At 42.7% G+C, this 21429-nt stretch overlaps 1 protein-coding gene across 1 annotated transcript; it reads right to left on the bottom strand.

Annotated features, from left to right (window-relative positions):
• Positions 1-756: 756 nt before the first annotated feature.
• Positions 757-14675, bottom strand: LOC118424272. The gene is given in 3 exon segments (XM_035832816.1): positions 757-1778; positions 1780-3099; positions 14646-14675. Coding segments are annotated over 3 exon segments (2301 nt in total). The 3' UTR covers positions 757-827.
• Positions 14676-21429: the final 6754 nt, after the last annotated feature.

The following is a 21429-nucleotide window of genomic DNA, read 5'->3' as shown; positions in this document are numbered from 1 at the left end:
AGCAGTGAAATCTGAAAATATACAGACTCTTATTACAGAGACGGACAATAGGGCTTGCTTTATGGGGACACTTACTCAAATCAAGGTCCTTGCTCAATTCTACCTTTTGGAAAATGTTACAAATATTTGTATATTATCAAAAACCCTCTCGGTGACTTGGAATGGACACTACTGATATAACGCAGCTCAGCGGAAATCGCTGCACCGACAAGTAACTTTGGCTGACACGTACTACAAGTTCATTATCAACATTCGTCTGGCACTTGCCGTTTTTCGCTATCGCTATGACGTCACAAGTACCCGGCCATCTGGAAACATGTGACCCGTGCGTGACCTGTGACGTCACAACTTCCTGAAATAGACTTCACGGATCAACACCTCACCTTCAAAGGGGCAGCGTATTTGTGTTGGTTGAGACATGTTTTATATAGTGTGGCTGCTAAGGGAAAGTACGGAAACAGATGGCATTTTTTTTTACCATTTACAACGTCATGATATCAAAGCTGCATATTATAAAGAGTATAGGTATCAACACAATTTTGTCTAATAGTGTGTATATCGTCATAAGTAAAGAATAAAGAACAATGAAAGAATGAATAACTGAGTATATGAGTGAAATACAGTTATTGCGCAACAGTTATACAAGGTACTAGTAACAAGTGTAGAAAATTTTGGCATCATTCTAAGAAATTTGAGTCTATTTTGACTATATATATATATATATATATATATATATATATATATATATACTCTAGAATACACTCTGGTAGTGCGAACAGGGACACATCATCAGTGATGAACCCGGGGTCATTGGGTGTTTCGGGTCTTTAATCACCATACACCCTCACCCGGGCGACCCAGCCGAGGTTGATCATTCCCCGACCTGTGTCCGTGTGGCTTCCACGGTTCCCCCTACGGAACCACAACCAACGTGAGGCTTTCTCAGCAGCCTCTAGAATATCCCTGATGGATTTCCGAAGACGGAAACCTCTTACTCCAAGGAGTTTTAACACATAAGCCAAAGACTGCCCTGCGAAACCCCGGCAACCAACCTCCACTGGTACACACCGGGCTCTCCACCCATTACTCTGGCTTTGTACTACCAGTTCGGCATACTTCGCCCTCTTCCGCTCGTTGGCTTCGCTTATACGCTCCTCCCAGGGAACAGTTAGCTCCAGCAGAACCACTTGTCTGGTGGATTCTGACACGAGTACCATGTCAGGGCGAAGTGACGTGGCTACAATGTGTTCTGGAAACTTGAGCTGTCTCCCAAGGTCCACTAGAAGCTGCCAATCTCTAGCAGTGGAGAGAAGCCCACCTGCGGAAGTGGGTTGTTGTCGGGTTTTCTCTCCGGCCCTGTTAAAGACAATTGACTTCTTGGGGGGTTGCTGACTCCTGCTACTCTGGATGGCGTTGCTAACTGTGTCTGCCAACACCCTTAGAACCTGGTCATGCCGCCAGCGGTACCTCCCTTCCCCTAGTGCTTTCGGACAACAACTGAGAATGTGTTCAAGGGTACCTCTCCTCTGACAGAGTTGGCATGAGGGGGTCTCTGCCAAGCCCCAGACATGCAAGTTAGCTGGACTTGGAAGCACGTCGTACACTGAAGAGATGAGAAATTTGATCCGAGAAGGCTCAGCTCTGCACAACTCTGGCCATGTGACCTTGCGGGAGTCAGCATGTTCCCACCTAGTCCACGCACCTTGCTTGCGCATGCCTACCATCCTGCATCGCCGATCCTCCTCTTCCCCAGCCCTTATCTCATCCTGGATCTTTTGGACGCTTCTCCTTCCCGCTGACTTTGTCGTACCGAGGCTTTGGGCAGCTGCCCAGTCCTGCCCGTCCTACTGCCACGGACCCCACGAGGACACTGTGTCTCAACCTTGCCTCTGCCTGATCCACTGCTTCCTGTGCCTTCCATTTTCTTCCAGTCCTGACATGGATGCCGGCTGAAGAGACCTTGGAGTCTGAGGAGTCCCGGTACATCAACACTTCTCTTGCACGGGTAACCTTGAACTCTTCAGTCAGGCCACTCAAGGAAAGCTGCAGCTTGGTGGATCTACCGTACAGGGCAATGTTGCTTAAGGACCTCGGGAGCCCCAACCATTTGCGAAGGAACCTGCTGATGGTTCTCTCCAGTTGCTCCACCATGGTCATCGGCACCTCGTACACAAGAAGAGGCCAGAGTACCCTTGGCAAGACTCCATGCTGGAACATCCAGGCCTTGAAGCTACCAGGTAGCCCTGTCTTGTCAATTCCCTCGAGCCACGTTGTCAGGTCACTCCTAGTCTGCTGAACTGAAGCGGTGTCCTTCAGAGAGCTGCTGAACACCTTGCCCAGACTCTTGACTGGTTTCTCTGACACTGTGAGAATCTGAGTGCCTCCCAGGGTGAAACGGAACCTTTCAGCCACCTTCCCCTTCTTCAGGACAAGAGATCTTGACTTGGCCGGCTTGAAACTCATCCGTGCCCATGTAATGAGACGCTCTAATCCCTGTAGGAGCCATCTACACACCGGGACTGTTGCAGTCATCACCGTCAGATCGTCCATGAAGGCTCGAATCGGCGGCTGCCTGGTTCCAGACCTAGACACGGGACCCCTACATCCTGCTTCCGCTCCTTTAACAATCATGTTCATCGCTAGTGCAAAGAGGGGCACTGAAATCGTACATCCAGTAATGATGCCCTTCTCTAACCGTTGCCATGCTGAAGTTGCTGTACTGGAGCCAGCTCTTAGCCAGAAGTTGCTGTAGTAATCTAAGATGAGGTTCTGAATTGACTCTGGAACATGGTGTCTGGTCAGTGCTGTTTCCACAAGCTTGTGGGGGATCGAACCATACGCATTCGCGAGATCCAGCCACAAGACTGCCAAGTCCCCTCTGTTCTCCTTAGCCTCCCGGATGAGCTGGGTCACTACGCCCGTGTGTTCAAGACATCCTGGGACACCAGGAACTCCCCCCTTCTGCACAGATGTGTCAATATACTGGTTGTCCAGAAGGTACTTTATTAGACGCTGGGCCACAATCTTGAAGAAGATCTTTCCCTCAACACTGAGCAGAGAAATTAAGCGGAACTGGTCTACCTTACTTGACTCCTCTTCCTTTGGGAAGTTATACGCAACAGTTATACAAGGTAACAAGTGTAGAAAATTTTGGCATCATTCTAAGAAATTTGAGTCTATTTTGACTATATATATATATATATATATATATATATATATATATATAGTTCAAACATTTCTCAATAATTCTAAATGACTGAAGTATTTTACATACTACGAGGACAAAACGAAGTAAATTAATTTTTCATTTTCAATGTAGGCATGGCATAATTTCAAATATGAAGGAGTTCTATTATTCTATTTCTAAGCAGAGCAAAATTTCAATAATTCTATGTTGTCTGACAAAATTGAAAAAGCCGATCAGATATATCGTGTTGGTTGAATAGTGTGATGTGTGAATCACATGATTTTAATAAGTTGGTGAATCTTTAGAGTGAAAGCACAAAAATGATTTGTTGCATGCAAGAATGACAAAAAATAAAGATAACATACTCCAGTACAGGGTCTTACCCTACAATAAGGTACTAGTAGTTCACTATTTCGAGTACGAGTGCTCAGCGACATAAATTGTGGGTAATATGTTAAAGGTGAATGCTCGTCTTGACCATTTTCTCGATTTGCATAGCAATGTCCAAACATCTTTTTTGTTTGCGTATTGAAAAAAAAATGCTAATGTCTCCCGTCTCCTCTGGGATGTTGAGTGTAGTTGATTTATCCCTGTCTATCTTAAAAGAGGTATATCTTAATATCCCTTTATGACGCTTGGTATGTCTTCATTCAGAACGTTGTAAACTTAAAGTACGGTCGAGTGGACTCCGACGATAAGAGAATAGCCAATGACGTCATTTTCTCCCCAACCGTGTTCCATCAGATTGCGGTCTTCTCGACCAATCAGATTCAGCAGTCTTAATCAAATCAGGGACGGGATGGAATCACACCGTGTCCGATCGCCCGGAAGAATGGAGATTTTCCCGCCCAAAAATCGATGTGATCACGTTGGGCAGTTTACACCCGCAGAGGCGGACAGCCACCATTCAACCGTTAATCTTCGGGGATTAATGAACCTTCTAGAAATTTTCCACACAGTAACTATCCGTGAAATTACTTTTTTTCTTCCTTGTGGAAGATAGGACGGCAATGAAGGTAACGTAGTTGATGGGAGGTAGTGTTGATGCAATCAGAGGCGTATGTAGAGAGAGAGAGAGAGAGAGAAAGAGAGAAAACAACCGATATGGATAGAGGGAGGGAGGGATGAAGGAGGGAGGGAGGAATGGGGAAATTGGAGGGAGGGTGAGAACGAGCGATTTGGATGGAAGGATGGACGGATGGACGGATGGATGGATGGATGGATGGATGGATGAATGGATGGATGGATGGATGGATGGATGATAAAGAGAATTCTACTGGTCCCCTCTACCTCTACGTTTATGTGTATGTGTATGTGCGTGAGTGTGTGTGCAAGAGTCTGTGTATGTATGTGTGTGTGCGTGTGTGTTTGTATGTGTGTGTGTGTGTGCTTGCGCGCGTGCGTGTGATTCTTTCCCTCTCATTCATTCAGAATCTATTTTTCTATTGCCAAACTTCCCGCTATAAAATGAAAAGAATAACTCTGACTACAGCGTTCTCGTACAACCCTCTATTCATCATAAAGGTCGAATTTCCTCATAACATCCAATACCGGCAACCAAGCTAAAGGAAGGTATAGGGTATGAAAATTTATTGTATAGTCGGGTACCTTCCAGACATTACGTAAGGTGTATTTGGATTTTACGGTCCTGCTATCGTGAAGAAACAGGCAGTTCCACAGACGACACTTTCAGTTTGGCACGTGCCCAAGGAACTCAGTCGTGTCAGATGAAATGCCAAATCGGGAGTTTCTTCCACTAGCTGGTTGTTTATCTGTAGTAGACATCTACAGCACGCTAGGACACGATCGTTCTTTTGAACCCCTGTACTTCCTTGTGGCAAATAGGGCACCAAGTTTCTTTGCCGTATCTGCATCAGGATATATTTTTAACTTGAAAGTTCATCTGTGTTGGTAACGTTAGAAGTCATTCTTGAACTAGTTATATCTAACACAAAAATTGGACTTATCCAAATTTTCGACTGAACAGATCCAGTCGTTGTCAAGGAATGAACCGCCATCCCTGAACAGAGACGGTGGGCGCCATAGACTTCCTGCAACTTATGATCCACTGCTCACTGATTGACGTGTTCTATTTGCATAACGTGACGTCACGGCAGCAGTGGATTGTCCATTCCTTGACACATTTTTTTGTGTTGGATATTATAGTTTTACTCGTTCAAGATGGGTATTTTCTTACAGGAAGGAGTTGCTAGTCTTTCCCCACTGACGTGCCCAAGGCACTTCCTCGAACACGGCACAACATTTTTCGTACCTCCTGAAAGATAGGTGCAGCCCCAACCGAGATGCCCTACCCAGGATTGAACCTGGGTCTCCCAGTATACCAACTAATCGAGACTAGGAGCTCAACTGCGACGCTGCTACCAGTTGAGCTACAGGGACATTTTAGCACAGATACATCGTATACTAGTACTAATATCCCAAGCTAAATCATTTACCATGGAGGGCGTCTCTCACTACAGTACGTAGCGAAAGGGCGATGTTCTTCCAATATTTCGTGTTTACCATCAACAACGATGGTATGTCTTACTGTAATTTGTTTGTCTGGTTATTTTTCTTTGGTCTTTATTCATATGGTTAAGAAAACTCAAATCCGTCCCTTTAATTGAGTCATAATTAGAATCCAACATTTACACATCGTACATACAAAATAGCAAGATACATGACTATCTTCCTACGGGGGTACAACGATCATAGAATTTGGCAAAACGAGAAAATTGGCCAGGGGAGTCAGTCCACGCTTAGGTTCATGTTTCCCACGAACGGCCAACCAACTGGTAACAGGATGTTTCGCCCGATGGATGTTTCGCCCGGAGACGTTTCGCCGGATGGATCTTTCGCCCGGGAGCTTTTCGTCCGAATAGCCACCGGGCGAATCGTCCAAGGCCCACGGCACCTCATATCGGGCGAACCGTCCTTTTACCGGGCGAACCGTCTCCATACCCGGGCGAAACGACTCCGGGCGAAAGATCCATCGGGCGAAACGTCCATAAACCCGTATTGGTTCCTCTGGTAGCAAAACTTCCCTGGCAAACTATTCTCCCTCTAATGGCCAGCGTAGTCAGTCTGGTAGAGACTAGACGTCTGGAATCATATAACTTTTTTAGTTCACAATGCGAAATTGGACTTGAACGTTATGGGTTCGCAAGTAGTGTAACTTGAGAAGTTACGAATTGATTTTCTTGATTTTTTGGTTTTGAGCCAGATGTAAAAATGCTGCACTTTCGAAAAAGCCCCTTTGAACGTCTCAAACCTGTCAATACTATCAACGAATTTGCGTTGGCATGCTGCCTATGAAAGTACATATTGATGTTGTGAAATGTCACAGAGAATATTTAAAAAGAAGTACACGTGGTGTGAATTTCCTGAATCAGGAAGGGGAAGGTGCAAGCCCGTTTGGGCATGGTGTAAGGAGTTATATTCGTATTTTTTTATGGTGACGTGAAACCGTTGGCCCTGAGTGTAAGGGAGCTTTGGGTCCTCTGTCGTCTAACCTTACCATGTAAAAAGAACCCAACATACGAGAAACTAGGAGTGGTCGGGTGTGTTTGACCCCTGAAACCTTAAGCAGTAGTGACTTTTTTGCGATAATTTGTTTTCACCATTTATCACACGATGCTGTCATACATTTGTAATTGAAATGTCACGTAATATACAAGTTATGAAACACTCGGATATGGCATGGAACGGACAACTGCACTCATTGCTTCCATTTGGTGCCACTTCTATCCAACTATCCAACTAGTTTGACTTCTTCCAGTACAGTCATGGCTACCTATCTAGTTTCACTTCTACAAGTACAATAACTAGGCTTCAACACACCATATTTGCTCATGTTGCTAATTTGTCGTCATGTTTACCACTTCAAAATAAGAAATTGATGAGCGCGCTGATGTCATCCATAAATTTACTTGATGTGGCCTCAAAGGACGTTAGAACTTTACAAAATCCAATGGAGAAAAGCCAACTAGTGCAAGCCAACAAATGGATCGCGACTTATAGCTGCAAACACATGTAAAGTGACACGACCAACCACAATACCTTCTTCAGAAGGTGACCCTCCTTCCCGGAGGTAAAAAACTGCTACGGTGTAAAAAACCAACGTGCATCATCTCGCTGAAAAACTTGCAGACGACATGCCAAACATCGTACGAATGCAGCCAATGGATCGTGAGTTACAGCTGCAAACACATGTACAGTGACACGACCAACCACAATACCTTCTTCAGAAGGTGACCCTCCTTCCCGGAGGTAAAAAAAAAACCTGCTACGGTGTAAAACAACCAATGTGCATCATCTAGGTTAAACTACATACGAATTCATCAAAGAGATCGTGAGCTACAGCTGCGAACACAAAAACACGACCAACCACGCACAATACCTCCTTTAGGAGGCAAGTCGCTTTCCCGGAGATAAAAATAGTTCCACACCTAAAGGCCCGAACTGTTTCGTACTAATGCTGCATTGAAATCAAATGATGACAAGTAACGATTTTTCCTCACAGTCAACAATATCAAAGGACGCATGTGCGGGCTTACAAATCGGTCGTGAAGGAATTTTTCCGCACGCATGAGAGCTTATCAATTATTTTGCATTAGATTAAAGGGAGTCATCGCTTGTGCTTTTGAATGATTTAATAAAATCAATTTGTGGCCATTTTTCTCATTGATTTCTTACAGTTGAGTAAATGAGAACATATAGTCATCAGCTAAATACATGCACGAGCTTCTGTTTATTTGTTTGTATTGCAAACAAATTATTACACAGTAAACCGCCTCATGGCGAAACACACCAGCAAAAACTTGGATGAACATTGCAGAAAAGATGATCAGGGATGTGCTCAGACTCTAGGCTCTCTGCTACCAGTTCATCAACGTTTAAATTGTGAGATGTCTGGTCTGTCATGACGAAGTCAATCTTCTCAAACAGGGTCTTGGCGGCCACACTACTTGCAGCTTCCAATATCTGAAGCATTGCCACCTTTAGGTCTGCAAGATTTTGCCTGGACTCTGATGCGATGAAAAAGATGAAAACCAAATCCATGTGACAACAGGTTTTGTCCCTTCTGTGAAATACCTGTAGCCCATTTCGCGCAATTGAGTTTGGATTAGTCCATTTTTGCAATGGGGATGATTTGTAATAGTCCATATTTGCATGGGGAATAGATTTAGGGGTTCAGATATGCACAATGATTTCTCCTGACCTCAAATATCCTGCTTAGAAATGTCAAAGTACAATTTCTAAGGCATTAAGTATGTATGCTAGGATAGCTTTATACTAGTTTGGTACATTTTCAAGGTAAAATCTTCAGGGGGCATGTACAGGGGGGTTAGCATTTAAAAATCTACCAAATTTTTACATTTTCATATTCACATGGACTGTCTCCATATTTCCAGATGCGTATTTCAGCAAAAACTGCATTTTTGCAAAATAGTGTCCCCCCCTACCAGCATATACAGATAGATTTCCTTTGATTCGCTCCAAGAATGACTCATACTCTTTTCGTTATTGGTTCTTTTACGTGCTTGAGGTGTGGCTCAAACACAGAACCTTTATTTAACGTCCTATCCCAGAGACACCCCTAGACGAGGCCATGTACTAATTTTTACCGGAGTGAAGTGAGGAAATTTGTGTTAAATGCCTTTCCAAGCACATCAGAGCATGTAAGAGGATTCGAACACAGAACCTCTGGATTCTGAGTCCACGTGTCTCTTAGAAAATAGTAGAAATTGACCAAATACAAACAGTATGGTTTGGTTTGCGACCAGCTAACTCGTTTGGCATGTTATCTGACTATATTTTCCAACTGCCTGTCTAGCCTGGTAAAGGCTAAGACTTCCCTACGGACTTCATACGGTGTGAATGCGCACGTGTGAACTCACCTTTAGATACGCGTGGTGGGTTCATTATAACGTACAAGGGGTGTGTCTCTCCCCAAACACTGGACATCGTACATTAGAGCGGCAAGTACAAGGGCAGAGAGAACTTATGAAGAAAGGGTGCTGAAAGAGCGGTAGAAGTCTATCAGTACCTTATCGTCCAACGTAGCATTTGCGCTTGTCCATGTGTTCGCTTCAGCAAATTGCATTTCATGATGAAGGCAAAAAATTCCATTGAAGAATTAATCAAGGTTGCGTGACTTTACTTTCATGCGAAAATTACTCAAGCATGGTTTCTAATTGATCTAGATTGCCAGACCGTATGTCTAAAGGATCTAATCTCACCCCATCCCCTTAAGAAAAAAGACGCCTCTTTGAAAAAGAATAAATTCCCAACTGTGTCCTGGAATTGAAAGGAGATAGGGGAACATGGTCAATAATAGTCTAAAGCACAAGGTACGCTTCAAATCGACCAGGTCTTAATTTAGACACGTCTCGGAACTTTTATGCCTTAGCTAATGCTTAAGGTTACAATTACACGGTGTATGTCAGTCCGTCAGGGATGTAGCCCCAGTCGGGCTCCGAAGCCACAAAACTGTCCCGGGGGACTGCCAGAATACCGCGGTGGTACATCTCTGTAGCCTCACGGATAGGTCAATCCGTCTATTCGTCGCCATATCCTGGGCTGATTTTAACGACCTACCTAGTCCCTTGACCTCCTGGTCGTTGGGGGGGACAAGGTAGACAAGGTAGTCTAAGAGTTTTAAAATCCGGGCCCGACTGGGCCCAAATCATAGCCCGGTAGCCATGAGGCCTTTTAGGGGTTACGCTTGAAAGTGCATGCTAAAACATAGCCCGTGAACCGCTCGGCATGGCCCCTTTCAATTCAAATTGTGACCTAAGCATAAGCTATGTTGGCAGCCACAGATGCCATTGCGAAGTAAAACTGGCAGAAATATGTATTCTTTTTGCCCGGGGTGTTTCGCTGAGCGAGTGCTTATGTGGATGATAACTGAGAGTGACACTGTACACAAGTGAGCTATTACACTTTAGTCACACGCAAAACCGGATCAAACGTTTAAAAACTACCCGTCGCTTTCCACAAACGGAGCAGTCCGTCTTGCCATTCCCAGAGCTGGCCTTTTCCTCGCGGCAGCGAGCAAGATAACCGGCTTTACCACGCTCCCGTGCGCTACGGGAACCTGGCTTTACGTTCCGCGCTTTCTCACCAGTAACCTAGCCGTTATGTTCACGCATGGACGTTTAGCTATGACGTTATAAAGTCGTGTAAAATAGCGCAGGGCAGTGTGACGAACGCATCTACGCCAAACGGCTCCATCGAGTGTCTTGCGGGTTCGGCAGGCACAATGGTGATCCATATACGCTATGGAACACGATGTTGAAAAGACGGCCTCTCCTACGCACGAAGAGACACAGTTCAAAGAGACACTCGTTGGGTGTTTTCTGGAAGTGGCAAAACAATGCTTCGAGCAGTCTCAAAAGGATCATTGAAAAAAATGTTTTTGCGACGGCTTTACGGAGTGATACTTGTACGTTAAGAGCTACCCACTTACGTAAGGGGTTTTATTTGGCAACACGTCAATTTCCGATAACCTGACCATCTGGGCTGAAAATGCGTCGCACGTCACAAAATGCGTCACACGACACAAATGTGTTGCATGTTAGTGTTACGGCAAGGGAAAATTGTACCAAATTCGCAAAGTTGACACGTTTTTAGTGCAATTTGGCGCTTTCCAGTGAGATGATCCCTTAAACTCTGCTTGGAAAAGGACATTCCTACCCTATGCTGACAGTAAAGGCCGCATGTAGCTAGTCACATGTATGCAAATATTACTAGCTGTGACCATAGAATATTTGCATATTTGTGACCGGCTTCATGTCCGGCCATGATGATTTACAAACTCTGCGTGGGTGGCTAGGTGTGGGTGGACGGCTGATAATGCCCGGACGTGACAAACCGAGATAACGTCTGTCCCAGTTGCTGGGCAACGGAGATATCAGTCTGGCTTACCACTGTTATGTCTACTGGTGATGCATTCAGGGACTTTCCGTTTCTGATATAACGGATGGACCGACAGGTGCAATGGCCAAGTGGTACCGATACCAAAGACTAGGGTAGGAAAATTAAGAAAATTCAGGTCCAGGTACGGTCCAGGTCCAGAGGATCAGGTCCAGGTCCGGACTTGAACCTAATTATGTGTGAACTTATCATACTCAAAACAATGGTCCATTTCGATACAAAGGATTCTGTTTGGTGGCGTATCCAACGTCCATTGGCGTTTTCTTAGAATCCTATCGTCATATAAACAACACTAACTGCCCTTGTTTCAGACTAAATTTGCCATTGTAGAAACGTGGTGACTATCAACTTTTCTCTACTTTAACATGTGACTCTTGCTATTTTCTTGTACATGTATAAGCCTCAAAACACGTGTACGCCTGCAGGTATAAACTGTTCATTTTCGAGTCGGTCCAACATCCAGTCTACTGATGGATTTTCAGTTCCGTTTTTTCTGGACGGGTCCAACAAGAAAAAGACGGTTTTGTACCCGTACGCACCCTTACCAAAGACTATAAAAATGGCCTTCTCCAAGCAGAGGTTACGATGGCTAACAGTGGCTTTATACAATTTCTTTCGTTCAGAAAGACTATAAAAATACATACTGTACATTCTTATTCTACTTTCTCTGCTTTGCACGCAGAATTGTTAAAGAGAGCAGTTGTTGAACACTTATAAAAACTAGTACTAGCTTCCTAGTGATTGCACAACATTTTGTGGCCTAAAGGCTATTGAAACGGAAATCGGAGTCACTCTATGCACCATTTGGTTGGGAAGGATTCTGAAGTTATGGACTATCAAACAAGGCGTAATGATTGATTTTCTTTTATTCTGGACGTTTTTGGCAGTCATCACATGACAGGGCTCACAAAAAAATCGATAGATATTGACTGAAATGTTTTACGCGGATATTTATTGACCATTGAAGAGGGTCAAGGTTGTATTTGTATTTGAAGGAAACAATTTTCGAGAAATACTTTTAGCTAAATGAAGAAAATGCTTGTAGGAATGCGAATAAACTTTGGCAAATCATTCCTCCCTCTATGTCTTTGTATGTCCACTTGTTCTGTTTTCCAGCCGCTAAACACGTTTTTCAATTTGGTGAATACTATCTGTTGTAGCAGACTCTTAGCATCTTAATAGTGTTACTATATATCGTCATTTTTGTATCGATCATTGAGATTTCTTACAATTTTCTCAATAACCAAATCTTTACAAATGGAGGAATAAAGCATGAAACTAAGTTGGCTGTCTTTTTCGCAATTTCTCTCTCTTTCTCTCTCTCTCTCTCTCTCTCTCTCGTGCGCGCTCTCTACGCTATCTCTCTACAGCGTTCTGTTCCTCTCTCTGTCACTCTGTGTATGTTCAACTTAATCAGGAAGTGTAATCTTAAAAATTAGTTTAAAAAATAATTACCCCCATGCTTTATAAACACACAGGAAGTACTGTTTCCGACAAGTGATGTTTCCGACAATGGCACCAAACTAGTGCTCAACCACTCACTTCCCCTTCTCCAGTTTCTAAAAAGGAGCAAAATAATCACTCCATCCTTCAGATACCCGCAGAAAGCGTGTGTCTCTGAGGACAACACTCAGCTGCGGTGATCAATCATTCGATTCTCCTCAGGGTGGACAGCTAATGAGCTCCCGTGTTACAGCTCTCGTAGGTCCCCCAAGGCTCTGTATCGAGCTGACCTGGTGAGGGAATGATGAATATAAATGGACGATAGAAGAACTCGTTATCTTACACTACCAGTCTTGGCATTATACGATCACGGGCAAAGTTCACAGTAAAACAATGTGACGAAAGTCTGATTATTTATCTGTTTTCTTCAGTTTCAGTTTCATACATTCAGGAAGTTCCTTTTTCTGATATAAGGGTCATGTAAGGAGAATGAGTCGCTGTACCTTAAGGTGCACTCTCACTGCACTTGCGTCGAGCTTGCGTCACTGCAGGGCTCGAAAGATACTCAACAAATTTCAGAGATATAGAACGAATTTTCTTACGTTTTTTTTGTATTTTGTCGTCTTCTTAGTCATACTTTACGTATTATGCTAAATTATAAAAAAAAAAATCGGAGAAAATAACAAAACGGTGAGGCAGTGAACGAACCCCACGGAGACGCAAGATTGACGCAAGTGTAGTGAGAGTGCAAAATTTACGAAAGCTCAGTACAGTTTGCAAGCCTCTTTCCTACTTTTTTCCGTGTGCCAGTCACCACCCTGCTATCACATGATTTACGCCAGGCTTCTGTCAGACGGTCGGGTGACCGTTTGATGGAGTGAGTGGTTCGTTGCTGATAGCGGGTGGTGTTTTTGTGGTTAACAGTAGCTATGGACTCCGCTATGCACGTCTGCTGGTAAGGGCGGTAGTCAATGAGATGGAATTTTGAATTTTCCAAGCAGAGGTTTCAGTGTGTGTGTGTGGGGGGGGGGGGGGTCGTGTTTTTTTAAGGTTGCCTCCCTTCAATGTCCAATACTACCCCCTCCGCCCCAAATCATAATATTGCTTGGAGAATTGAAAAATCGTAAGCCGGTGTTTACAGATAGAGATATTTTAGGAGCTTTGTTTCAAAGAAGCTGTCGCACGCAAGCAAATGTGAAGGGGCAACGTTACGTCAATCGAAACCTAGCGCCAAAGTAGTGAACTGCAGGCAAGCACGATGGATTGGAATTGTTGGCATACTTGTACTTCTTAGATCTTCTTATTCTTCACGGCTTTTCGTGAGATACAGGCTATCTCACTTTAATCTAGTTCACTTTAATCCGTGGGATAACCTAGATTCGTTGTTTTTAAAAAAACTGGGTACGTATTTAGAGATTTCAAGTCAACGACGTGAGTTTCAAATGTCAACATTTTCAAAATATTGCAGCGTGAAACTACCTTCTATCGACTTATCCCCGAATACCATATTTTTATATACAACGGATATAGGTTACCCTATGGATATAGGTGAACTGAATTTAGGGTGTTTGCACAGCTTTTATATAAAAGCCGTGTTGTTAAAATATATCTACTGTGGTGTCCCAAAATGTTGGAAAAAGCGAGAAAGAAGGAAGTAATTTTCTATTAAAAGTTACATTGTAAGAAAAATTGACATATCAAGGTAAATCAACTGTTCAGGCTTCAGGCAATTTCTTACATAGTATCTGTAGCAAATTAAAACAACATGGTGGACGCTAAATTGCGTCACGTCACTTGACTACAAACGCTTGTCCACTCTTGCACATGCGCACCATATTTCTTTCATCACACCTGTAAGACATAAATACTCAAAGAACGCTGGAGTTTGATTCAAAATCTTCCAATTACAAGACCTCTAATCAATAACATAGCGCTGTGTATTTAAATTTGGATCAGACGACAAATCCACCAGGCGCCTGCTGAAGGGATTACTAATCCCGCCCTTTTTGCACTCGGAGCGCACGTGACGCCCACGTGACGCCCACGTGATACGCAGACCAAACAAGACCAAACTGACCTGAATCTCGTCTGCCACATTGTCAATCATGTTGCTATCTAGCTACTGTCGTTATTTTACGGGCTCCAGATTGCCTCAGGAAAAGATTACGCCGCCCCGACACAGGGCTGTTTGATTGAGGGATAGTTTATAACCGACGGTGAACTAATAAAAACCGCATTAACAGTGGCCCAAGGGCTGATGACAAGCAAGATAAAAAGTTAGAATATTGAACTACAAAAATTATAACGTTAGCAAGAAAAGCAAATATTAGACAATACAATCCACATTGCAGAGTGAGACCATAATAGTCATACATACACGATGCCTTGTTGGTCATTGGCATGGAGTAATACTGATCATACTCTACAATATGGATGTTGCGACTCTATCATCCGTGTCTGATGTTTGCTAACGTTGCAATTTGAGAGAGAGAAGGAGAGATAGAGGGGGAGAGAGATAGAGAGATGGAGAAAGAAAGAAATGGAGAGAGATGAGCCAGAAAGAGATAAACAGATATAGAGGGACAGAAGAGAGAGAAGGAGGTAGATAGATAGATAAAGAGAGAGAGAGAGAGCTTCACCGAACCATGTAATACCTCCATTTCTCCACGTGCAATTTGACCTAGTTTGTGTGAGTCTCACAGTGATATATAATCTCCTGCCATCTCATCTGTCCTGATTTTCAGAGCGGTTCACCAGTGATGATAACAGGCCCATGCTAGGACACACTCGTCGTTAATCATATATTCGGTTGGACAAGTACAGATGAAACCGGATACAATATAGGCCTTAGTTGGCTTGAATGTGGGACAACAATCGTATCATTGAGGGTGCATCAGTTACGTACACTGTTCACGAAAACCCGTTGAATCAAAATGAAATAATTAAACTGAAAATACATACTTTTCTTCCAAAATGCCACCTACTAAACTCTTGTATTCTATACGCCAAAAAGTAGTTACTCAAACGACTTGTATTCTATCTAAGCTGAATTGTAAACGAGAAAAATTGCCTGGTTGTGTAAAAGAATTCTCTTATATCCTTTATTCTCTTATATCCTATATTCCACCCTCCTAAAATTATTTTCCGATGTAATTGTATAGATATACATATATGTACAAGTATAAGTATATCAATCATATGAACAAAAAAGAACACTACATTTTTATGACAATTGTTTAAAGCATTAAATCGTTATCAAAAAGTGTGAAATATAGGACGTTTAAATTGAATTTTGTGACTGAGATTTCAGGTAAAAATAAATCTCACGCCCTTTGCTTGCGGCCGACAAAAAAAGCTAGGGTCAGCAGTTTTTTTCCAGAGACGGTCACATCGGGTACAATTTTTATTTCCTAGGCATTCTGCAACAGGGAAAAGACTTACAGGAGTGAAAAAAGTGGATTAATTTGCGAACAACAACATGCAGTGACGACATGGATTCTAACGGTTAAACCGAACATAAACTAGGACAACATTTCCGGTGACTAATACTTGTACCGTTAAATATACAACACACGTTACAATTATACTTTGCATGCAAATAACAGCTGTATGCATTGGCTATGCTTATTCAACTTTTTAATTGGCAACAATCACGCTGTACTTATGCAAAATAAGATCAGCAAAAAATCCGTGACATCTTAGGGCAAGAACCATCTTAGGGCGGCCCCCGTGACACATTTCCGGTGCTTGCGGTATGTTCACAGGGCGGTGTCGGTAAAGGCAACGGTGTCTTTATGGATATTGATGGACCATTACTGCTTTACATTCCGGATAGAGCCATCAATCTGGTCCGCTGATTAGACTCCATTCCCCAGTGTTAAGATGTTCATGACTTGGAGAATGACGGCGTTTCACCGCTGTGACGCCACGCAGGTATTAGCTAGTCGGCTCTAGGGTTTAGGGAGACCGAAGGAGACTGGGAGTAGCGTCTGATATAAATCAGATGCGTCTCGGTTACTCAGCGTTCAATCTGGGTGAAGAGACAGAGAAGACGGTGAGGGTCACTTCTGCGAGAAGAAAAGGGAACGGGGATTATACCACGTCTGTTGTCTAAATCCCTATACAATTCTGTCGTCTAATACTGTAAATGCATTTAGAAGTTCGGGGGGATTTACTTTCGCGGTAGCGAGAAAATGGAGTGATCGCGGTGGTTTTAAGTTTGCGGTGAAGTGGCCACCGCGAAAACCGCGACTATAAAACCACCGCCAACACCGCAAATTTCTGCATTTACAATATCACTGGGGCGACAAACACACTACGACCTAAACTTTGTCATAGTGCTCAACGGATTTCAAATAGAAAAACGAATCTTTTTGTGCTTGGTATGTTTTGTTGTCTTTCCAGTCATACATTTACATTTTGTTTGTTTGTTTGTTTGTTTGTTTCTTTGTATTGGATGCTCGGTAAACCGCTTCATGGCGTAACGCACAAGGTTTGTACGGAAGAGTATAAGCTGAATATGCTGACAGATTTACTTGATTAACTCACACCTGGAAGGGCACCTGGGTTCTTTTAGTTGCCTAAGGTGTGACTCTCCTCAAACATGGGACCTCCGGATCCATTTAACGTTCTATCCCAGGAAGATAGGTACACATTCAGACCTGACTGAAGTGAGCAAATTCATGTTAAGTGCCTTTTACAGGGGCACAACATGGTGGCATATCGGGTTTGATCCTAGGTTCTGGGTTGACTTCTGGGTTATGGGCCAAACACTCTGCCTTTACACAGGTATGATATTCCGATTAAGAAGTCAAGGATTACATAAATCCCATTTAGGTCGCAGAAAATGAGAAAGGTTGCAGTGTGTTTGCATGTATTGTAGTTGTGGCCTTACACATTGCCGTGCCACGAAACCTGTTTCAGTTATTTTCTCGTTAATGTAGTTATCCTTGGTCGTGTACATGTATAGCGACGCCGTACGCACTTATTATTACCAATTCGTACAGTTGCCGTTCCAGAGATATTGCATGTCGGAAAAATAGTCTACGAATCAGTCTAGAGCACGCTAGCGGTGAAAATTAACGTCGCCTTCAACAGTTCGGAATCCTTAGTTGTCCTCCAACTAACTCGGACTATATGATATCTTTGTGCAACTTTTAAGCACTAGTTGTGACTCAAACGAAAATTGTACCTATCATTTACATATAAAAGACGTTGTGATGTCATTACTGATATTGGAATCACTATGTAACAGTAGGAAAGAATTGGTCTCTTGCAAGAAAAAGGAATAACGCTTTAAATATGACGTTCATAGCATACATCGTGTGGCGCAATCGGTAAGGTGTTTGGCTCAAACTCCAGAGGTCCCGGGTTCAAAACTGATGATGTTCCCCGATGTTGTGTTCTTTTACACGACTTTCCTCACTTCACTCAGGTGTAAATGGATACCTAGCTTTGGCTCTGGCCATCCCTCGGATTGGGCGTTAACTAGCGGTTCCATGTTCGGGAGAGCCACATCCCGAGCACGTAAAAGAACCCACCACACTTATCGAAACGAGTAGGGGTCCTGCTCATTGTGAGTGGGTCAAACTTGACAGTCTGGTCTCCAGGTATGAATAGATAGAGATGCCTTCCACGTCGATGTGCTGATATAGCTACAACAATAATTTCAGCACTCCGGAGAGCTCCATAATGAATGCAGTTCACACATATCTGCTGATATACTGTTATCATTGGAATAGGTAATTCTCAATTGCCCACCTCTCCATGTAGATACCGCCTTTAAGAATCGAAGTAGGAAAACATATAGGGAGCAAAAATGTCGTTTTAGTTAAAATGCACAAATACTGCCGCCAATATAATCGTAGTCGGGGCTTTGAAACTTTGAAACTTTGAAACTTTATTAGAATAACCATTAGCGGTGGACCCTAGGGTCCACCGCTAGTCTTCCTGGTATTCATTCACAGAGACAATACATTATACAAACATGGTTGGCAACTAGACAAGTCACAAACACATCTAAATCAATAACATATTTACAATATACATAATTTAAAAATTGACAATCCTGTCGCACAGTGCTTGTAACTACTGGTGGAAGTATTTGTGCAAACCATCCTTAAACACTCTCAGGGATTGTGTGGATTGCATGACAATTGGAAGGTTATTCCACACACTGACAGCCCTGTACATGAAACACTTCATCAGTGCGTTAGTTCTAGGTTTCTCTAACAGAAAAGATTGTTTAGCAGCAAAACGGGTTCTGTAACTATGCAAGTTGTTGACCGAACGCAGTTGCCTACTGATACAAATAGGTTCGTTTGTGAGTGTTATCCTTTTAAATGTTGTCATGGTGTTTATTAACAGTCTCGTGTGCACAGGTTTCCACTGTGGCTTCGACTGAAACAGACGAGTTGCCTTGTTCTGCATTCGTTGCAGAAGGTTTATGTTAGTTTTAGTTGTGCATGACCAAACTGGGCTGCAATAATCGATGTGTGATAGTACAAGGCATTCTATTACAATTTTTAACAATGTTTGATCCATAAGGTATGCGCATCTTTTGATCATCCCCAGTGATCTAGCCATTTTCTTAGATGTTAATTTTGTGTGAGTATTCCAGGTAAGGCACTCATCTACTGTCGAACCAAGTAGTTTTACCTCTGAGACCTGTTCGATAACCTTACCATTTGCAGTTAGTGTGAGTTTGGGTTTAGCAGACATTTTGGGCTTGCTCCCCAGTACAATACATTTTGTTTTTGAAGTGTTCAAGAAGAGCCGGTTCTCTCTCACCCAGCTACAGATGTTGTTTACCACTGTCTGTAGATTATGTGAGATAGTTTCAATAGAAGGAGCGCATATGTAGGCTGATGTGTCATCAGCATACATATCCGCTGTGGCCTGAGTGATGGCAAGCGGTAGATCATTAGTATAAATGGTAAAAAGAAGGGGCCCTAAACAGCTCCCCTGGGGCACACCGCAAGGCAGTTCCTTAAAGGAAGAGTTTGTTCCATTGATGTGAACACATTGTTCTCTTCCCGTCAGGTAACTTGCCATCCATTTGGTGGTAGATTCATCAAAGCCATAACATGCTAATTTCGAAAGTAGACAGTTGTGATCAACAAGGTCGAAAGCTGCAGAGAAATCGAGGAAGATGGCGCCTACCAGTTTCCCCTGATCTATACTGTGGTACCAATCATCTACCATGTGCAGCAGTGCAGTACAGGTTGAATGGTTCTTCCTGTATGCATGCTGATTCTCAGACATAAGTGAATTCTTCGAGAAGTAATCTGACACTTGTTTGCAAACAATACGTTCCATTATCTTACTAGTGGTAGGAAGAAGGCTAATAGGTCTGCTGTTAGCGCCGCAGAAGGGTTCTGTAGTGGACTTAGGAATAGGTACCACTTTAGCCTTCTTCCATTCACTTGGATAGACTGAGGTTACAAATGATAAATTAATAATGTAACAGAGGGGAGTAGAAACATGCTCTGCTGCAATTCTCAGTAGCTTATTGTCCATGTTATCCAGTCCAGCTGCTTTTCCTTCTGGCAAGGCCAGTAGGAGTTGGTACACTTCCTCTCTGTTCACTTGGGGCTTTCCGAAGTTTGTGTATAATAATCATAAAATATTGACTACATAGGATTTTTATTCAAAGTTTGCTACGCCTTGATTTTTCGGACCTGATACTACATATCGGTATATATATCCGCGCATTGGATTTCCTTTTCGCCAAATATTTTCCTTCCCCAGATATACCCTAAAATAGCCTCATTGATCTTGTATAGCATACAAGAGTCACAGAGGGCAAGCCGGCGATATAACGAAGCTCAACAACCAATCGTAGCCCCGTATTTAAGGTAACTATAGGTCATCCTTACATAAAGTCGTTATGTAAGGAGGACATGCTAAGAATTCTAAATATTTTCGTGCATAATTTGTGAATAATAACCCAGAGGGATTAAAAAGAAATATGTTATTCTCTCTGTAAGGTACTTATGATTACTTTCCTTTCCGTTCTACCTGTTTACCGTTATTCTGCACATTTTTGCGAGTGTTGAAAAGTAAAACAAGGGATTTGTCAATTACTTTTGAAGACGTTGTGTCCGTCATGAGAAAATGACATTTCATTGATGTGTTTATTTTTCTTCAACCATTTGTCTTATTCCTCTTTACTACTAGTAGTTTAAAATCCTAAACATATATCCTATCATCATATGATATAATATCGTGCCATATCACACAGATATCTGTAATATTGCCTGCTAAACAAATGCACATCCTATTTTCTATTCATCTGCTGTTGTAACATCACTTGTCACATAAGGAGGTCGTAGTCGTTTGAAGTGTAAAATTGTCATCTTCAAAGAAGCATTTCAGAAAGCTTTGCTATAAACGGTACATGATGCATACACAACGTGTCTCTGTCCAATACTGTACACCTTTCTGCTAGTTGAAAACTGCCATGACCAGTACTGGTGGGTCTTTTATTTATTTTTTTTTTCAAACTTTATTCATATACCAAAAAATGACATGCATACAGGTAAAACATGTACAATACAGTTGTGCTGGCAATAATCATGTGGCATTTAAAAAAAAAATTCAGTGGGTCTTTTATACAGATATGCAATTAACAGTGTCGTAACGGGTACAAGAGCTTCTGAGTCTGAGTAACCAAGAGTTGATAACTTGTGTCTGAAAGTCGAGACGACCTTGGCATTGACTTTACATCGTATCCTGATCCAAAATTAGCGTGACATTCCTGCTAGCTATTATCCCTGTGGTGCTATACGAGAAAATTACATCAGCACAACATCACATGTCAGACAGGGAGTACAGAATAATTACACTGAAATACATAAAGA

This window comes from Branchiostoma floridae, chromosome 10 (genome assembly GCF_000003815.2).
Source record: "Branchiostoma floridae strain S238N-H82 chromosome 10, Bfl_VNyyK, whole genome shotgun sequence".
In the NCBI taxonomy this organism is placed as follows: domain Eukaryota; kingdom Metazoa; phylum Chordata; class Leptocardii; order Amphioxiformes; family Branchiostomatidae; genus Branchiostoma; species Branchiostoma floridae.
The sequence above is the reverse complement of the archived record's forward strand: the minus strand, read 5'-3'. Positions and strand labels throughout refer to the sequence as shown.